Genomic DNA, 20,035 nt, shown 5'->3' with positions numbered 1-20,035 from the left:
AGAATAAAATAATTTGCACATGCAAGTATCTGGGCAAAGGCAGAATTGATCAAGAAATGGAAGAGGGGAGCAGAGAAGGCTTTATGGGATGTGCAAAGGTGTGAGAAAAGAGATGGAGTAGTCCCAGACCAGACAGGAGTCAAGCTGGTAGTGAACATATGGAACAGATCTCAGAGAGGCTGAACACCAAGGATGTTTTCTCACATCCATATTTCATTCTTCTGTGATCTGGGTAACTCTTCCTAGAAGAATCCAAGGAAGGACAAATGATACAGATGCCTATGAAGAAGCAAAGCTTCCCTGTCTACTTCCATGCTAGCTTGGAGGTGCAGGAGATGATGTCATTTAGCACAAAAGTCAAAATGGGTTTGGGAAATGTGACGGGAGATACGGGTGAGACCTACTTTTTCTCCCATGACTCTCATACATTCTAAATAGTCCAAAATGACTCCCACAAAAATAGAATTCATTAGTGTAGAAGCATGTAGGAATTGCACTGCATTCTTTAGGTTTAGCAAACAATCTCAACTACAAATCTGAAGACTTTAGAAAGTTGCTTGAATTATCAGTAACTGCTACGCGTCAGTTATTTTAGTATTTAAAGTAAAAATAGTAAAGTCAATTAAGAAAATAATTTACATAGAATAAGGAATATGGTGTTAACTTCCAGCACAAACTTTTGCATACAGAAATGTAGTTAAAATATACACTCAATTGTACCTGTTCAATAATCATTCTCATGATCATATACTCATATAATCATATACTCATTCCTGCACAGAACATATATCCATTTGCCTTTCTTTACAGAAAAAATACCATATAAACTAAATTCGCAAAGTCTTCTTCTCAGTTGTCCTAAGTTCTTCATAAGTATGCGCACAAAACTGCCTAGCACAATGCTTTTTCCATTTCACGGCAAAGCCCATTGAACACCAACTTTGGCATATTAAAACTGCAGTGTACCAGTACTTACCAGGGGTCGGATATAAGCAGTGCAGACTAGCAAAAATCCCAAGACAGCCTAGTAGCCAAAGATAGTCACTTGCCAAACGACTGTGAGAGAAAAGGAAGATGAGTCAACCCCAAGTCATCACCTAAGTCAGCCTGAGCTCTGTCATAGGCACTTTCTGTGCAAACCGAGAAGCTTAAAGATCATCCATTCTTCTGTTATGTAAAAGAAAAGTTGGTAAGAGATTTTCCAGGAGAACTAATACCAACGAAGGATAGTTATAGAGCATGATAATTCTTGTAAGAAGTCCTTGCGGTTAAAATTACTAAACTCTGCCAGTGTGTCTTCCGAATGAGGATGAAGCTAGCTATTTGAGATGAAAAGATTTAGGCTGTGAAAAAATACAGGAAATGCAGGAGATGTTACACTAAACAAGAGGGGGAGATATAGTCCAAGTATTAATGGGGAAAGAGAGAGAAAAAAATCAGACACATGCCTTACCCTGACCTCTGGCATTTTCATCAGTAAGTGATCACTCCATCATGTCATATATATGTTCTTGCCAGGCTCTAAGCTGCTATATGCTGCATTAGTCACCAGGGTTTGCTGTAATAGTTGTGCTGTCTTCTGTAGGCTCCTGTACATGTCTTTTGTAGGGAAAGACCAGTATTTTAGATACAAAGCTGTTGTCTTCAGAATACAGTCTCGATGACATGCTAGTGATGAGATTTCTAGCAACACTCATTGCAAAGGCATTGCTTATAAAGAGGCACTTTTGCAAACTGAGGTTTATGCTGTTATTCATGCAAAAGAGCATTAATATTTTGTAAGAAAAAGTTGCTCCAACAATTTTCTGTTAATTGAGGACAGATTCTAATAAATAATAATATTTGGAGGACTACTGATACACTTTTGCAACGAGGAAATTCAATGTCTTTTTTAATATAGAGAGTTAGTCCAACTAAGGCTTCTTTCTTCCATCCCGCTAGTATTCACACTTAACCCAGCTCTGGCTTGGCTATGCGAGCAAGGCTCACCCGCCCTCCCAGGTCATGCTCATGCATAACCACACGCGGTGGAACTACTCACTACAGCCACTTTTGTCCCAAGTAACACTTCCTACTACTTTCAAATAAAGAGGCTCAGTCCCAAATTCTCAGATGGCTGTTTCTGATGTTTTCAATCCAACCTTTTATCTCCCTTGGGTAACAGCATAAAGATACTGTTGGAAGCACCTACTGCTTCAAACTGAAGACCAGCAAGAAGAAATAAAAGTGGCAACTCTGTCAGGTTCTGAGCACACACTACCCTTCTACTCCCTTTTACGTTTTCAGTTGTGCCGAACTGGCTGTTTTTTTCTTTATTCTAGACCCACACCTATGTGTGTGTTTATTTCTTGCCAACAGCCTGGTACAGTATTTGCCAATCTCCACAAAAACAAACAAAATATCCCAAAACAGCAACACACTTCCTGATTTGCCACTCCATGGCACGCTGCAGTTGCAGACCCTGACAGTAATATGTATCAGAGAGACCATGATGGAATTACATTCTTTGGGACTCATACCTTTCGGGTCTTGGCCAAATACCAGGGCTTAAACCTTACCCCAATGTTTAATCAAGTTCCTACTCAATCCTTGTGGCAGCATTCTAAAGCAAAGCTTCCTGCTGACCTTTTGCTGTTGAATATGTATTTTTACTGCCTATGATAATTAATTTTTTTCTGACATATAACAGTAGAAATATTTTCACGTCAAGAACTTAGCTGGCAACTTAATCTGTCAGCACGCGAGGCAAAATAGAAAATGCGGGAGCATATGTATATGTATTGATTGCTGTGGCCTTGCTGACAGGAAGACAAACAGGTTCTCTCTGGAAAATCATTGCATGGGACTTTGAAAACGTATACAAAAATATCTTAATAGAAACTGTTACAGTTGTTTCTCTGGATATTGTCTAGCTAGGATGATCGCCTATAGCATGTGGAAAGATAGCATCTTTTCTGAAGCTGGAACACACATCAATGCGATCTAGCATATTATTTCATGGAAATTATGAAATAACACTAATTTGGCTGTACTAAGTTTAAATTAAAATTCAAAGTTATTTTTTTCTCAATCTTTATTCTTTAAAAGTAGAAAAAGTTTGTAGGCTTAAGATTAAATCAGAATATGATTATGAGGAAATATGGGGTTTGGTTTGGCAGCTGAAACAAAAAAATATATTACAATACTAGTATGGATTGATAGTGGTTTTTTCACTACAACAAAAAAAACAGACACATACATATGCTTTTTGTGTATAGCATAAAATGTTACTTAAATTGGTCCAAAATATTTTTTTTCAAGCAGTTTTAGAAACAAGAAAAACTAAACCTATATTCATGAATGAAACAGCAGTAACAAAGACAATGTCATCGCCTTTCTTTTACTTGATACCTCAGGAGCTGAAGCATTTAGTATAGTGAATGAGGCTGGCTTAGATTTAATTTTATTCATATTTTATTGTCTCAATTCCTTAGTGAATGGTTTATGAAACATCTTCAATTAGGCTCTGCAGTCTTATAATACCCACAGATCAGAACTTACAGCTATATTTTATGATTAAATTTCCCTTTTATTGTGTTGGAAAACGCTAAGAATATCTTTTAAATTATGGTTTTAAATCCTTTATTTAGCTCATTTTCTTAGAGGTCCTTTTGCTTACATGAGTTTGATAGGTGCTGAAACTAAATCAGGCACTCTTTTCTTTTTTAAACATCTTAATATGAGTTCTTACAGTCTGAAAGCACTGTATACATGAAATAAGTATAACTCTTTCCTAAAGTTCTGTAAAGGCAAAACCATTATTACACTAATGTAAATGACAGTAATTTTCATTATTTTTGCATCAATATTATGATATATCTTCTAGACTCGTGTTTCTTCTTTCAAAATAAGAACTTCTGTCACAGAAAACAGCGTGAAAATAAATAGCAAATGTAATATATACTAATTCAATACCTATATTTTCAGACACTGTATAATCTTATAGTTATCATGTTTGTATTCATTATTCTCGTAATGAACCCCTTTTCTTAATTTCTATCTTAATTTCTATTACTTGATATCATTACCCTGATTATTGCATTTTCTTTCATACTTTTGCTTCACATATGTGTGTTTCCATTAGGGATTTAGGTTGCCAGTCTTTTCTTTTCTGTCTTAGATGTACAGAAAGACAGATGTGAGATATATGCTGTAGTTAGGCTGTAACTTTGTTTTTTCAAAGAAAGATTTTCCCTGGTAATTTACCATTATAGCTGTTTGAGGTCACCCCAGCTGACCACGGGTATAAATCAGTTTCCACCACTGTGGAGCAATGCTGAAGAAAATGACTGATTTTGTGACTGGTTTTAGAGGTAATCTTCAAACCCTATGTCTGCTTATTTTACTTGTCTTCTTTGCTTGCACCAGAGATGGAGATTCACTGAACAATGTGCATTCTAAATATAGACTGAAAGAAAATTAAATTTTGCCTATGCTGGTGAGAAATTTTAAGCTGGACCTCAAAAGAGAATTGTCTTCTTAGTGGGTTGCACCGTTCCTCTAAGGAATGACTTAAGCTAAGTCTGTCTCATTTTAGTAAATTCCTTATCTTTTCTATTTTTTCCCTGTATTCCATTATTTATGCCTCTCCTTTTTGTCTCCATCACCCTCTCCTGATTCTTTAATTTCTCCATTTATTATCCGGCTGTGAACGTGGGTTTTTTTACACAGATTTGTTGAAAATAAAGAAAGTTAAGATAAAATATTTTATATTGATTAAAATCCAGGTCCTGTAGTAACACAGACTGAATCACTCTAATTTTAACTTTCTGAGTCATCATTCCTAAAAAAGGTTTTAACTTCTTTTATTTTCCATATGTAAATCAGTGTCCATGTGTTAATAAAGGTATAGTATAATATAGGTAGGTGATAGCCTACACCAGTGTAGTTTATATCATTAAATTTAACCATGCATTTCCATGTCACAGAAATCAATCACTTCCATAAGCGCTTTGGAAGTGATTTGAGACATACAGGAAGCTGGGTATATTCTAAAATTTTTCTCTATTCTTGTTGGTTTAGTTCTAATTAACATTTTAAAGATGCTTCATTCCCTCACAAAACATGCACTAGAGCATTTTTCAGTCTTTAAATGATTATTTTTAAATGTTCTTTGTGCTTATGAAGACCCCAGAGCTTCGGAAACCTTCATCCCATTAACTAAGATACAGTTATCAGCATGGCATCTTGAGCATCCTAAAATTTGCCCAGCACGAGAGTAGAATTCACTTGTCAGATTATTTCATAACTCATTGTCAGGCTTATGCTTTCCAGTAGGAAAAGCATAGCAATGACGTGCGGGTGATGTCCCGCCTGCTGCCGTTGATCTTCATCTTCGTTTCTCTGCAAGCTGCCTGTCCCTTCTCAGTGCTCGACAGCTGTAGCAGCTTGACACAGTGTGAGGGAGCGGAAAATGCTCAGCAGCACATGGTGTTTATTAATGCCAGAGTTTAACTGCAACATACTAAAATGCCTAACGCTGTTTCTAGCAATTCTTTTCTAGTTTAAATGAACTACCAGTATTGATACAATGTCATTTTGACACGAAATCTTGCGGTGTTCTCACAAATATTTGGAATAGTAATTCTTGAGTTATACAGGGGGGTAGTCCCATCAGCGTGCCCCCATGCCCACAAGATATTGCAATTTCCTTCAGTCGTTAAATTTAAACATTGCTTGGACACACCATTGCCTTCAATGTCAATTTTATGTTTATATGCCCCTTCCACCACCATCGTAGCGATAGGACACTTCATAGTTCTGTCGGTAGTTACATTTGCTCTTCCCAGGGAAGCAGGGAAGATCTAGTACTATTTTTTATATGTAATTGTAGATGAGGAAAAGATGGATAAAATAGCAGTATCATTTCAGCAGAGCAGGGGGCAAGGATTTGCCATCAGGTGCTCAGTCACAGTCAGATGTTCGGACCCTTGGGTTATACTTCCTTTTCGGCATGGGCAGGAGTAATGTGACACCGGCAGACCTGGGTAAGAATACTCACTGCTCAGCTGGATTTGCTGTAGGCAGTGCTCACAATTTGGGGATAAATAGAGTTAACTTTTGTTGAAAAGCACAAATAAGAAATTTTTACAAGCCAGAAATGTATGTCAGCATGCCTTCTTGAGCTAAGAATGCTCAGTAAAGAATGACAGTAATGAAAACTCCAGTGTTCAGAGGTAGTTTCTAGAAGAATGAACCGCTGCAAACTGACTAGTTTGAGTGAATAAGAACAGAAAGAAAAAGTGTGAAATGTTCACAAGTAGTGCAGTAATTCTCCACAAGTATTTTGACACTAAGCTGTGACGTCAGCTCGTCTTTCTTTATACAGTAAAATAGGCAACACACTATTTTGTACTTGATTTATTTAATGCCTATGAAATATATGCAGACATTGAAATATGGTTTTGTCACCTCTAAAATTGTAACTCTGAGCTAAAGGCAAAATTTTCTTTTGTGTTTATTAAATGGATGACTTTCATTTGGTTTAGTTTTATGTATTATACGTTTGTAACATGACAGCAACGTAACCTGAAGTTAAATATATTGTCTGCTGCTGCACAAAGGGCTGGGGTGCTGCACTGTTCATCCCACATAGCAAACTCCTCCATGTTCCACCCATTGGAAATTCTGAGTTTCCACCACTCTCCCCTCTTCTCATACTTGAAACTTTATTTAACTGTTTTTTTCCTCTTCCTCACTCTCTTCAAACTCCATTCTTCCTTCTCTTATTAAGGTTTTTGTTTTTCCTCTGTCCATGCTGACTTCAAATTCCCTGTTGAGATCATCTGTCTACACCGATAAATGGGGTGCCGGATGTATACTCTTTTTTTTTTTTCCTGTGTTTCTTATTTATCTCTGTGCTATAGGTTATGTGTAATTCCTTCTGTCTTTAAGGTTTTTTCCATATAAAGAATTCTGTGTCACCATCATTTTTCTTCTCTCCTAAACCAGATTTTTTCATTTTCCCTTCCAACGAAGACTTGTATACAGACTCTCAGAATTCTCCTCTTCAATCATCACAGTGTTTGTCTGTGAGATATAAGTTGTTTAGGATGTTTAGGGCATCAAATATAATAAGTTTGCTCAGTGTTAGGCTGAAAAATAGTTACCAAGGTTTTATTATTCTGGTCTGGTTTAGTGGATGTCAGTTTGAGCTTCAGATGACTACCGACTTATAGAAGGACTGGCCGTGCTAAAAGCTCAACTGTGGTTGGACATTTTCCTTTTCTTTTTTTTCAATTTTCCTAGAATTTCATAGCATTTTTACCAGATTTAGAATGTTCCAGAGCTAGCTATGATGCGTTGAAAAGTTTCTGCATAAAGCAAGGTAGACAAGACAGACAACAGAGCAGGATGAACCAGGCTCTGACAGGAAGTGGGAATGACTGTGGAGAAGTGTATGTCCAAAGCACAGTTTGGTCAGATTCTGGCTACCTCAGGGCTACGGAGTGGGGCAGAGTGTGGCTGCAGAGAGAAGGAAATGTTGCAGCCGCATAGTCTCTTTAGAGAGGTGGGGTAGAGAGTAGACCGTAGTGTTAGAAATCAACTGTTGACTTACTTTCCTCCAGCTATCTCCTAAATAACTAGGTGCCCTAGAAAAAATCACAAAAATACATTAATTTAGAAATTCACTTCTATTCATGATAGCAGTTAACTTTGTATTTAAGTACTGCTATGGACAGAAATACTATGTATTTCGAAGCTGTTCGGATCTCATCCAAGTTACAACCTTATTACATCCCTGTACTGAGTTCCTGATGCTTCTGTCATGAAGAGGTCTCTTCAAATTTGCCTGTTACTTTGGACTGCCTCAAATAATTAAAAATCCACCTAGATCTTCTGTCAGCCCTACAGCGATCAGATGACAAAGCTTGTGAATTTCTTGCTCATTTGCTTTTGACAAATAGAGGCCAACACTTGAATTCAGAAATGGTAGAAATATCCTCCTTTCGTGAACTGTGTGGAGTCCTTACAGTTCTTAATATATTAACATTGTTTGCATATGCGTTCACTATTTTCTGTGAATAATACAGTTATTGTAAGATAATAACCAGGCACAAATTTTGACAAAAAAAAACATGTTTGAAGCAAAGATAACACCAAACCCTCATCATTCCTGACATATTAGCAATATATCACAAATATAATACACTCTGGGTTTCCTCTTCTATGTCTATTAATTAATGTAATAATAAAGGGGTTTATGAGACTGAAAATAGCTATGGATCACAGATAAATATGTATCTTTACTCTTAGTAGCTTTATTAAGAACCACATCGAAGGAGAAATAATAAACAATTATCCATGTAACTTTGAAATTTCCAGTTCATTGACTTAGATATAATTGTATGTTGTAATTGCAATGCATTTAACTTCTATTGTGATTTATGAATATCCCTACCCTGCTTTAACCTTACAGCTAACCGATTCTCTTTTATGTTCAGATAGTAAGAACAGCAATGGTAGCCCTATGAAAGTATAGACAAATGTGGAATCTTCTATAAAACGGCAACATAACATTTTAATTTTTTATTTAACCTCACAGTAATAATGAAAAATAATTATCATATGTTTTTACAATAGGTTATTTACAGGTTATTTTACAGGTATTTACAATAGCCTGAAATTTCTCTTTACAGACCTTTTTGTCTTCCATCATGTTTGTAATACAATAGAGATAATGAACATTTTAGAGCACATGCTAGTGACAAACGCCATTAGCTGTGGCATTTAAAAAGAATAGTCTTAAAGATTTAGTAAAATATACTGTTTGCTTTTACTTATTTTGTTAAGTAACTTACAGTATAAATTAAAAATATATTACAGTTAAAGTGAACTAATTATAAACTTTAATATTTCTGCATGATGCTTTAGACTGGTTTTGGTTGTTATTTGGATGTTAATGCCCAGCAGTAACTATGACAAAACATATTGTAAATATGTGCTTAATTTAGTTAAATAGTGACCCTATGCTGAGTGATTTCTTGTTCTCGCTTTTCATAGCAGAGTTTTCAGTGAAATCAGGAGTAGATTTCCTATTTTTCTATTTATTCCATCTGATTTAGCGTAATGAAATGTTGTCGATAATTCCAGCAGTCTCTCCCACAATGACGTTGCCAAGAAAATTGCCATTTGGTACCATGCACTTTGTAGTTAGAATTTCCATGGCATTTAGGTGCACAAAAATTAATAATCTTTTATATCAAATCCAATAGCTGTTACTGGAGCATTTGGAGTGCCTTGTCTCAAGACACGAAAGGTCACTGAGGATGACAGTGGTGAAACGACAAGCACAGTCTCCCTCGGGAGTTTCCAGTGAAGTTGAGGTCCTCAAAGCTCTGAAATCTCTGTTTGAGCACCACAAGGCTTTGGATGAAAAGGTACAGTATGGAAAAAAAGCTTACTAAATACATTCTTTAACTTACTTAACTGTGCCCTATGATGCAGCAGAGCAAAAGTATTGTTTATTAACTTCTTGGAATATGTCCTGTACTTACAGCATTTACACATGTCCCAGGAAATCCATAAAAATGTATGACCAATAGCTGTCATGCACTTCAGGTCGCTTTAGCTATCTTTTGTAGACAATATTACTGACTTTTCAAAATTAGCAAATCTCACCCTCTACAAGGCATGCATCTCCTATTTAGCACTAAATAAACATCACACCATGGAATTTATTGTTTGTATGATATGTTTTTAAGTTAGTGTTGAGAAAATGTAGGTATCTCAAATTTTGAAAACACACAGAGCAAAAAGGCAGAATGAGATGTTTCTAACTACATAAAGGAACTCACCTCTTAAATATCACCTCTTAAATATTTTTAGGAGGAAAACCTCCTAAGTTTCAGAGGCATTTTTAGCATTTACTACATAAGCACGGTGTTCCCTCTACAAGTAGGGAAACCTAAAATGACTAGTAGATCCTTTGTTATCATTGGTAATGAAGGGCTTGCAGAATCAAGATAAAAACCACTGATGATAACTGCATCTAGTCACGCTAATTAAGGGTGTCTTTCCACTGGATTCCTGTGCTGGAAAGACTCCTTTGTGTGAATGAATCTTTGTGCAACAATGAGGTATTACCTCGAGCGTTGCTTTACATCCTGTTTCTGTCTAGAAACAAATGCTCAGAAGATGATGTATCTGAATTAGTAAGTGCCTCAAACCTACACATGTAGGGAGCACGTGAGAATCATTCCTCACAAGCAAAGAATCTAGTTCCTTGTGGGGTCTGTCTTGGCTGATTTGCTTGGGCTCATCACTGCGGCTGAGCTGCTTCTCTGTTTGAGATGGTTGGGTAAGCACGGGAGACATTGTGCAGCACAGCATCTGAAACGGTTGAGCTGTGTTGTGCTGTTGTTTAACCCCAGCCAGCAGGTAGGACCATGCCGCCGCTCGCCCACTCCCCCTAGCTGCGATGGGGGAGAGATTCAGAAGAATGAAAGTGAGAAAAAACTCATGAGTTGAGATTAAGACGGTTTGATCGGTAGAGCAAAAGCCGTGCACACAGGGAAAGCAAACCAAGAAATTCATTCTCTGCTTCCCATCGGCAGGCAGGTGTTTGGCCATCTCTAGGAAATCAGGGCTCTATCACATGTAACGGTTACTTGGGAAAACAAACTCTAAACAAACGCTCTGAACATCCCCCCCCTTCCTTCTTCTTCCCCCAGTTTATATGATGAGCATGAGGTCACATGGCATGGAATAGCCCTTTGGTCATTTGGGGTCAGCTGTCCCGGCTGTTCTTGTGCACCCCCAACCTACTTGCTGGTGGGGAGATAAGAGGAGCAGAAAAGGCCTTGACTGCCTAGCAACAACTAAGAAAACCAGTATGCTGTAAAAAGTATTTCTCATCCCAAATCCAAAACATAGCTGCTAATAAAAAAGTTAACTATCCCAACTAAAACCAAGACATTCATGTAGAACCAACTCACTGGTCTTACAGTAATAAATTTAACTTTTTAAAATTCAGAAATATACTCAGAAAGATGTTTAAGGAACTATTATTAAAAGAAACAGCTATATGAAAAGGATAACTAGTTATATAGTAATATTTATTTTTAATTTGGAATATAGGTCACAGTGTTTCAGACTGTGGGTTATGGGTCATACTGGGTTACCTACCAGGTTCAAAGTTAAATGAATTTAAGGAACTTATGCCAAATCAAAACTTATTTTGTGTTTAGGTATGTCACTTTAGTTATATGTTCTATTCAGTTACATATCATAAAAGCATATTTAAAGAAAATCTAGAATAGGGAATATAATGATTTCCAGCCACTGTAAGCAGTTAATTCTAATAAGCTTTTGGATGTCATTAAGACTTACAAAAACCTGTATTATTAAAAAAATCTTTAGAGGATTGATAGGGTTTATAGTCTGAGCTTTGATCTTTTTTTCTAACACTTTAAACATTGATAAAACTATGAAGAGAGTAGGGAACTCTCCTGCCTTTATACTTTTTGACACTTGTTGGATAAATATGAGAAATAATGAGATCTAAACTTTAAATAGATTCTGATTATGAAGCAGTTTACACATTTTCTTTTGTGAATGTTTTAGTGTTTAGGTAGTATGCAGTTTGTTTTACATCTCATTTTGAAAATTATTGTACAGAATTAGATTGAAGCTAAATATAATATTTTGACCTATATTCTTGAAAATTCTTTTTTAATTTTTTTTTAATGTAACAGGTTAAAATCAATATGCACTTCATTTAAAAATTTTGGAGTAACACAGGTACACATATTATGCATATAATGGGTCTTGGTCCCAGTGGTAGTGATAATTATCAGTGTAGAAAAATCAGCCATTTGTAATCATATAAACAGGAGATTTGTTACATTATAAAACAACTGTTAAAATTGATTTGCCAAAATTACTTTTTCCTATGTGCTATTCAGCTATGCCTTGTGCCTTGAACCTTTTTTTTTTTGTTATAATAAATCATTTTTGTTATAAAACATTATAAACTTGTTATAAACCTAGCACACATCATTTTCAGGTGCAAATCCTGTATAAAATTATGTGTTTATGTTATAGTCTTCCTCTTTAGAAGGATTGGATCAAAGACATTTTATATATCATCCAGATACCTGATAATGTAATACTATCACATTATACCACACATTGTCAGCATTATTGGGATTTTTATTCAAAAATAATGGAAGTAAAAAAGACTGCATACACCCAAATGTACTAAAAAGCCTTTGTGGCATGTGAGTCATCTACTCTACACTTTCTTTGACAGAAAAATGATATAAGTTGGATTGTTTCAGACCCTTCAGAAATAAGGTATTAATCCACCTATGAAAATTCGCTAAAGTTATTCAGAGATTAGTAGAATAATGTAAGCTGGACCTCCTAGAGGTCGTCTGCCCCAACCTCCTGCTCAAAGCAGGGCCAGCTGTTTCAGGTTGCTTGGGGTCCTGTCTAATCAACTTCTGAATATCTCTAGGGAGAGATTGATACCCTCATTGTAATTTTTTTTCTATAATACCTGGCTGGAATGTCCATTGTTGAATCTTATACCTGTTCCCTTTTGTCCTGTCACTCTGCATCTCCAAGAAGAAGCTGGCTTTGCTTTCTCCGTGTCTTCTGGTTAGCTAGTTGTAGATAGCAATAAGGTCTCCCATGAACTTTCCCTTCTTAAGTTTGACCAGACCCAGCTCTCTCAGCTTTTTCTCATATGCCATGTGTTCCAGCCCATGACCAACTTGGTGGGCCTTTGTCAAAGTCTGTCAGTGTCTTTCTTGTACAGAGGAGCCCAAAACCAGATGCAGTCTCAAAAGTCCAGAGGGGAGTAATCATTTCCCTCAACCTGCTGACTGAACTGTGTGTCTGGCCTTATTCACCCCTAGGTCTTCTCTGCAAAACTGCTTTCTCTTTCTCAAGCCTGCCTAGCTGCCTGGGGTTATTCCATTCATAGGAATGAGATGCCACTGGGACTTTGTGTCACTGATCACAAACCTCTGAGCCTTGCAGTCTGGCCAATTTTCTATACATTTATCCAATTTATATCTCACCCTTTTCTCTTGGGGTAAATGGAAGATCTTGCAGAAAGACTTGGTAAAGACAAAGTAAATGACATTCCCTGTTACTTCCTCATCCATGTAGCCGGTCATCTCATCACACAAGGCAACAAGGTTGGCCTGATGTCATTTGCTTTTGACAAAGTCGTACTGGCTCTTGCCAATCACCATCTTGTGCTTTATGTGCCTGGAAATGGCTTCCAGGAATATTTGCTCCAGAACCTTCCCAACACTGGCCAGCTTCTACTTCTCTGGATCTTCCCAGGATAATTCCTGCCTTTCGTGATGGTAGACACAACATTTGTGGATTTTCCACTCATCATGAATCTCCCCTGACTGCCATTACCTTTCAAAGATGAAAAAGGCCTGTCAGGACCCTTGCATGCAGCCAGTCTACTCCCTTTGACTTAGGTATGTCTTGTTCTCCTGTCTCGTGGGTTATGCTTCAGTCCCACAGACTCTGACACTATGCTCAGGGAGGCTCGAGGGCAGAACTTTGCAGTAAATACTGAGGGAAAAAAACATGGTATATGATATACTGATATGACAGGAAATAAACACTGCCCCATCAGAAAATGCACCCAGAAATGAGGTAGGTTAATGGATAAAGAGTAATGAAAACTGTCAAAAGTGCATTGAAAATGTATCATGGCCCTTTGCAAATGAATAATGGAAATTTTTCTTTAATTTTTTCTTCACAAAAAAATGTTGACGTTGAAACCAATAATTTAGCCACTACACCCTTGAAAAAGCATAACAAGATATTTTCATTAAAATGTTTGCCTTTTAAACTTACAAAAGTCCCAAGAAAGTCCTTCTATTCTTCCTAAATGCAAATTTTCTTTCGTGTTTTCACTTCCTACACTAAAACAACTTGAGGTGGTATAACAAGCTCTGCCACAAAACTTGACTGGTCATGCAAGGAATGCTATGTGCACAGTACAAGAGCTACAAAAGTGTCCTCATTACTACAACAAAATGCAATGAAAAATACAAAACAGACTGGAAGATAGAAAATAAAACATATCAGTTCAGGGTTGGTATTTCCAGGGACGCCTGCTTAAGTATAAGGAGAACTAGGAATGATACCTTATTTCAAAAAGCCTGTTGGCTCTCTATATATTACATGAAGTCTGGGCTTTGGCTTTAACTTTTGTCCAAAAGATAGACCACCATAGAGAGATCATCACCATGATTGCATTATTCAGAGAAAGTGGGCCTGTCATTGACAATTATTTCAGTGTCTGACAGCTCCTTCAGCATCCCTTCACTCCCTGTAGACCAAAAGCTTGTCATGACCTTCCCATGCTGTAGAGCCGGTCCTGTTTGGCTGAACCCAATAGGTGCATCCTAGTGAGTAGAAGGTAGTAGGAGGATGCTATTATTCTTACACCATTATCTGTATGAGATCCTAGCTTTGCCAAACAACAGTCTTCGTGGTCGGTTCTTGCAGAGTTGTAGTGTATTTTGTGAGAATTTTCACTTTAGGGCACGGGGATAATGATTAGTTTATAAATATTTACTGTTTGGTGTGGCTCTCAAAGAAATGTCATTGTGTCTCCTTGGGCGAGTTGTGTCACAGCAAATGAAATTGATACTGGACTAACTGTATTATTATTATTTAGAAATTTAATTTGACAGAAGCGATACATATTTTCAAACATTTTACATAGCTAATTATGCTAAAATTTTTAGAAATCTGAAAACACAGGACATGGGCAGTTCTGCTACCAATTCTAGATTTTCTTCATGTTCAAAGTTAAATTCAGTGATTGTATTTTCTAAGTGTAAGGTGTTTATGTGCCACAAACAATGAGCATTGTTAACAAAATGCAAAGTTTTAAGCACTAGAGGTTAGGACTGATCACGACTGGGACCGATGTGAAATTCTGACTTAACAGTTCTGATAGCCTTTGCTATTGCCTAAGTCACTTGAAATTTGCAGCTGTATTCATAGGGAAGATAGTCTGTATGGAAACTTCTCTTCAGTTAATCACCCCCGACCTTCTTAATCCTTCAGATCTCAAAGACTTCTCTTACTGCTGCTAAGTACCTGATGTCTTTCTTCGGTTTATTTTATGCAATGAAAAGTTGTAGAAATAATGTAAGACAACACTATGAAATATTTTGGGATATTATATATGAATATACATGGAATAGTTTATAATACAGCAAATGAAAATGAGGTTTACTAGACATCATTAAACTTGAATAGAAAATAGAAGCTTAGATTAATTTCATGGTTAGAATACATATTGAGTATAGAGTAGGTCAAGAAGTACATATTCTTTATATGCAATTCAGGAAGAACGAAAACTAGAAAAATGGTTATTTTATTTATACGATTCTATAGCTATAATTGACTTCTAATAAGTGTCTGGACATGGACATGTTTATTTTCCTGCAGACATTATTCCTATTTCGCTTTAAACATTGGATTCAACATTTAAAATGTTCATTTGCAAAGAAGAAAATGTTTGAAGCAACTTCTTTTCCAAACCCTTTTTTGGTCAATTTTTTAAGAAGTTTCCAGTTGATCTTCACAAAGGAAAGCAACTACCAGGTGTTATTGTCCTAGCTAAGATTAAAAAAACACTGGTTCTCTTAAGATTAATTCACAGCAGAAAAGTATACCTAATATTCATGCAAATAAAACCAACCTATTCATGTCAACGTTATCACCATCTTTTTATTCATTAGCAGATAGCTAGGAGAGCTCTTATTCAATAGACTGTTCATGAAAAAAAAAAACCAACCCAGATTCATTCTAGCATGTGTAAGTGTTTTTAAAAGCTCTTTGTGGGCTGCAGATCTGGAGAGAAAGAAGAAAGAACTTGACAGCAAGGAAAAAAGTGGGAAGCAGTTGCTAGGAGACAGAGAAAGATGGGTGATGTTTTGCACCGACAGCAGTGCTAACATGACATTGTCTATGTTAAATTTCAACATAATGTGTTTGCGTTTAAAAGCCAGAGGAATACCCAGTCATCTGGGCACATGTTGGATACACCCTCTAACATGGAGAGAGCAACCCTTTTCTGCTGTGTCTCTGGCACTGTAATGGGAACGTAAAGGTAAAAATGCATATTATAGCATGTTCTGATAGATCAGGTGACATCTGATTAGTCTTGCTTTGTGAAACCTTATTTAGTAAAGCTTTATCTAGTGCCCAAAAGAATAGAAAGACATTGAAGGACTATATGAAATGTAAAAAGTACGTTATTTCTGAAGTGATAAACACAATCACACTAAGGTAATGCTTACTTCTATGAACTACAGTTACTCACTTACTGCCTTTGACTTCCAGTAAAGAGAAAACAATGTAATAGTCTAGTCATTAATGTGCATTCATCATATGAAAAAAAACCACAACAAATTATCAGATAAAAATAGTTTGTGTTTGTTCCAGCTCCTTTTTCGCTGACAAGATAGTGATAAGGAACAACACCCTTTCCTGCGCCTCTCAGAAATGAGGATGGTTCTGTTTTTGTTTGCTGTAACATAAATTTGAAGAGGGAATGCAATAAAACATTCTTGGCAATAGATTTGCATTGGTTTTTCAGAGGCTTTGGCTGTTGCCCCATATTTAGATTCAAAGGTTATTCAATATAAACATTAAAAGTTCAGGAAAACATTAATACAATTACTAACTGGTAAATACTGGTCAGAGTAAAATATTTTTCAAAATATATGTATACTGCATACATTGGTATGGCATTTGTAGCCTGTATTCTTTCCTGGAAAGTGAATGACCAAACCAGAAATCTTTATTCAGCTTTTGTGTTCTTCCTTGAGTTTATTTTGAAACCAATTGAAGACTGAGAAAGAAATTTAAAGTGAGAAAGAAATTTAAAGTTTTGAGGCTGTAAATCAGAGCAGATTTCTCCTTCAGGATGGAGAGGTGATGTAGCACTTTTCCTCTTTTTCACTAATAGAACCAAAGACTTCCCTTAACTTTTAACAACTGTTATGTATGTGGTTGAATATAAAGAATTAGTTGCAACATTTCCAGTGTCACCATGGCAAATGTGGATCTGAATTAGTTGTTCACCCATCAGATGAAAGGAAAAAAGAAGTCTTCTGTGCCAAGGCAGAGTTGCTTTCAGTTCGTTTAGCAACTCTTATATTCAGAGAACAAATAAGGGCCATCAGACTGCAATTTTCGTTAGGTCATTATAAAAAAAGCAGTGCATTACCTGTGTACATACAAGGGAGTCAAGGCGAGATGAGGCAAGGCAAGGCAAAGGAAAAAACTTCCAGCTATTGCTCTGTGTCATCCTGGTACTGTTCCATGTTGTCACTGACAATAGGCCGAGAATTAAAAAATTGGATTTGAATATAATAGATTGATATCCAGAATAAAGGCGTTAATTCTCTGCCCATTTTTTCTGAAGTGCCAGGTAAAAAATGCATCTCCAAAATTGTCTTTGAACTAAATTCCTATTATTTCCAGGAGTGCTGTTTTCAGGCTTTGAAGTGTCTGTATAAAACCCACTAGGATTCAGTTCTACAGTGCCACAGTGCATAAAGGTTAGGGACAATTTTTCTGGCTCCAGCTCCTTGTGGAGCTGTGATGTCCTCAGTAATGTGGCCTAGTTGGTTTGCAAATTCTAACACTACTCAATGTGAATGCCAGTGTTAGACATCTTATAAAATAGTTTTTAAACATGCATTCTCATTTATAAAACACTAAGGTTTAAGGTTTGAAACTTATGAAAATTTAACATAAAATCACCAACTTATTACACTTCATTTTAGCTATTAACAACTGCTGTCTTGTGAATTTTCTCTCAATCACCTTGTCCCTCCGCAGTGCTTACAGGCCTGAAGCCAGAAAGATGACTGTCATTTTCCCATGTATTTTTTAAATCTAAGCTGAGATTTCTGTTAAGAAATTGTTGTCTGCCAGCTCCCACTGGTTTAGAGAGATTGAAATCAGGCTTCTTGAAGACAGGACTACACCTCTCACTGGTAGGACATGGATTTTAATAGTGGAGAGCTGGTGAAAGACAGAAATCATAGAATCATAGAATCATAGAATTGTCTAGGTTGGAGGGGACTTTAAGATCATCAATTCCAACCTAAAACTGCCAAAACCACCACTAAACCACGTCTACCTGTCTTTTAAATACCTCCAGGGATGGCAACTCCACCACTTCCCTGGGCAGCTTGTTCCACTGCTTGGTAACCCTTTCGGTGAAGAACGTTCTCCTAATATCCAGTCTAAAGCTACCCTGGCATAACTTGAGGCCGTTTCCGCTTGTCCTATTGCTTGTTACTAGCAAGAAGAGCTCGACCCCCACCTCTCTGCAACCTCCTTTCAGGTAGTTGCAGAGAGCAATAAGGTCTCCCCTGAGCCTCCTTTTCTCCAGGCTAAACAACCCTAGTTGCCTCAGCCACTCCTCATAAGACTTGTGCTCTAGACCCTTCACCAGCTTCGTTGCCCTTCTCTGAATGTGCTCCAGCACCTCAATGTCTTCCTTGTAGTGAGAGGTCCAAAACTGAACACGGTACAAGAGGTGGCCTCACCAGTGCCAAGTACAGGGGGACAATCACTTCCCTAGTCCTGCTATGGTGGTGGGAAGAGAAGTAGGATACAGAAAGAGAGTTTTGAGATCCACAGAGGAATTGAGGGAATCACTGGGAAGGCAGAGAGCATCGTAGGAGTAGAGAGAGAGGAAAGATGTGAGTACCAGGTAGTGGACTCATACTGCCTTGAACTTTTCATCCATCTGGATAGGAAAACAGGTCATCAAGCAGCCCATGGAAGCTGGTAGAAGAACTGGAGAAATAATACTGTTTTTCAAGCAGAGTATGATTTTAAAAATAGGAAAAAGGAAAAGCAAATGAAGTAAGAAATACCTTTTCAGCCATTTAAACTATTAAAGTTTTTCAACTACAGCCAGAATAATTGATGCATTATACATTTGTTGTGGAGCATTTTTATGAAAAATAGAATTAGATGGAAATTATGAATAAATTAGAATTAGTAAATATAATATTTTGAATTAATTTTACATATTCCAAGTGTGTTAGAATTGAATACTAAAAAAGATATATAAAATGACTGTGATGATAGCTTATGTACTACCATAAATCTGAAGCTTTATGAGGATGTTTCCCAGGAATTATGTAGCTTATTTTGGAAAGCAAGCTTTATGATTAAAGATTTTTGCATACATCTTCGATGAAAATTAGTACAAAAATTTAATAAATAGCAAAAACATTTTGGACTCCATTGCATATTTTTACTTCATTCTGTTGTTCTGGTTTATGAAAACAGTTGAAATAGTCGTGAAAATTTGTAGTAATTTTCACTGTCATCACTGCCATTCAAGATGGCTTAAACTTCATTTGCATCAGGTGAGGAAGAGGCACAGTCAGTTACTGCAGCTCAGCTATTGATTACATAGGCGCACCCTATAAGAAATGTTCATTTAAGCTACAGCATGCATTTTGAGAACATTAACAGTTGATTTTTTTCAGTCTTATAGTGCTGAAGAAATAGAAGGCAATTAATAAATCAGAAATTTCACTAAAAAATTGAGGATTCTTTCTAATCTTGAGAATGTCGTAATATTTCTTATACCTTAACATTCTTCAACTCACTTTTCTTTTGCTCCTTTGAGCACCTTGCACTTCTGATTTCTGTTCTGTTAAGGCTAGCAATATTGTTTAGTGTATATTAGAACTATGGCTACTGAGAGCATTCAAATAATTCATGTGAATACATAAAATACATTTTCAATTTTTGTTTCTTTTAATAAAGCTGAAGTATGTGAAAAGGACCAAATAAGTCAAAGTACTTCATAAGCAACTATATTTGCATTTGTTAGAAAGGATGAATAGTTTTCTTTTTAAGTGTTCATTTCCTGAATACGTATTTGATCTTTAGATTTAGTTAAAGTTTAGTGAACATGCTATGTTATAGTTTTGCTAAGAAATTTTAATCTGTTGAAGTCTAA

At 36.5% G+C, this 20,035-nt stretch overlaps 1 protein-coding gene across 4 annotated transcripts in view; it reads left to right on the top strand.

The window, feature by feature from the left end:
• PPFIA2 (PTPRF interacting protein alpha 2) overlaps positions 1–20,035 on the top strand; it is a gene marked incomplete at its 5' end in the record, with an annotated part of 340,138 nt that overhangs the window by 212,933 nt on the left and 107,170 nt on the right. For all 4 annotated transcript variants that reach the window (XM_082485262.1, XM_082485261.1, XM_082485264.1 and 1 more), the window contains one exon: positions 9,255–9,419. In XM_082485262.1, the coding sequence (XP_082341388.1) occupies positions 9,255–9,419 (165 nt within the window). The remainder of the gene's footprint in view (positions 1–9,254; positions 9,420–20,035) is intronic.

This window comes from Vanellus vanellus (assembly GCF_965231255.1).
Source record: "Vanellus vanellus genome assembly, chromosome: 1".
NCBI classification, from domain to species: domain Eukaryota; kingdom Metazoa; phylum Chordata; class Aves; order Charadriiformes; family Charadriidae; genus Vanellus; species Vanellus vanellus.
Note: the sequence above shows the minus strand (reverse complement) of the source record. Positions and strands in the feature narration are given on the sequence as shown.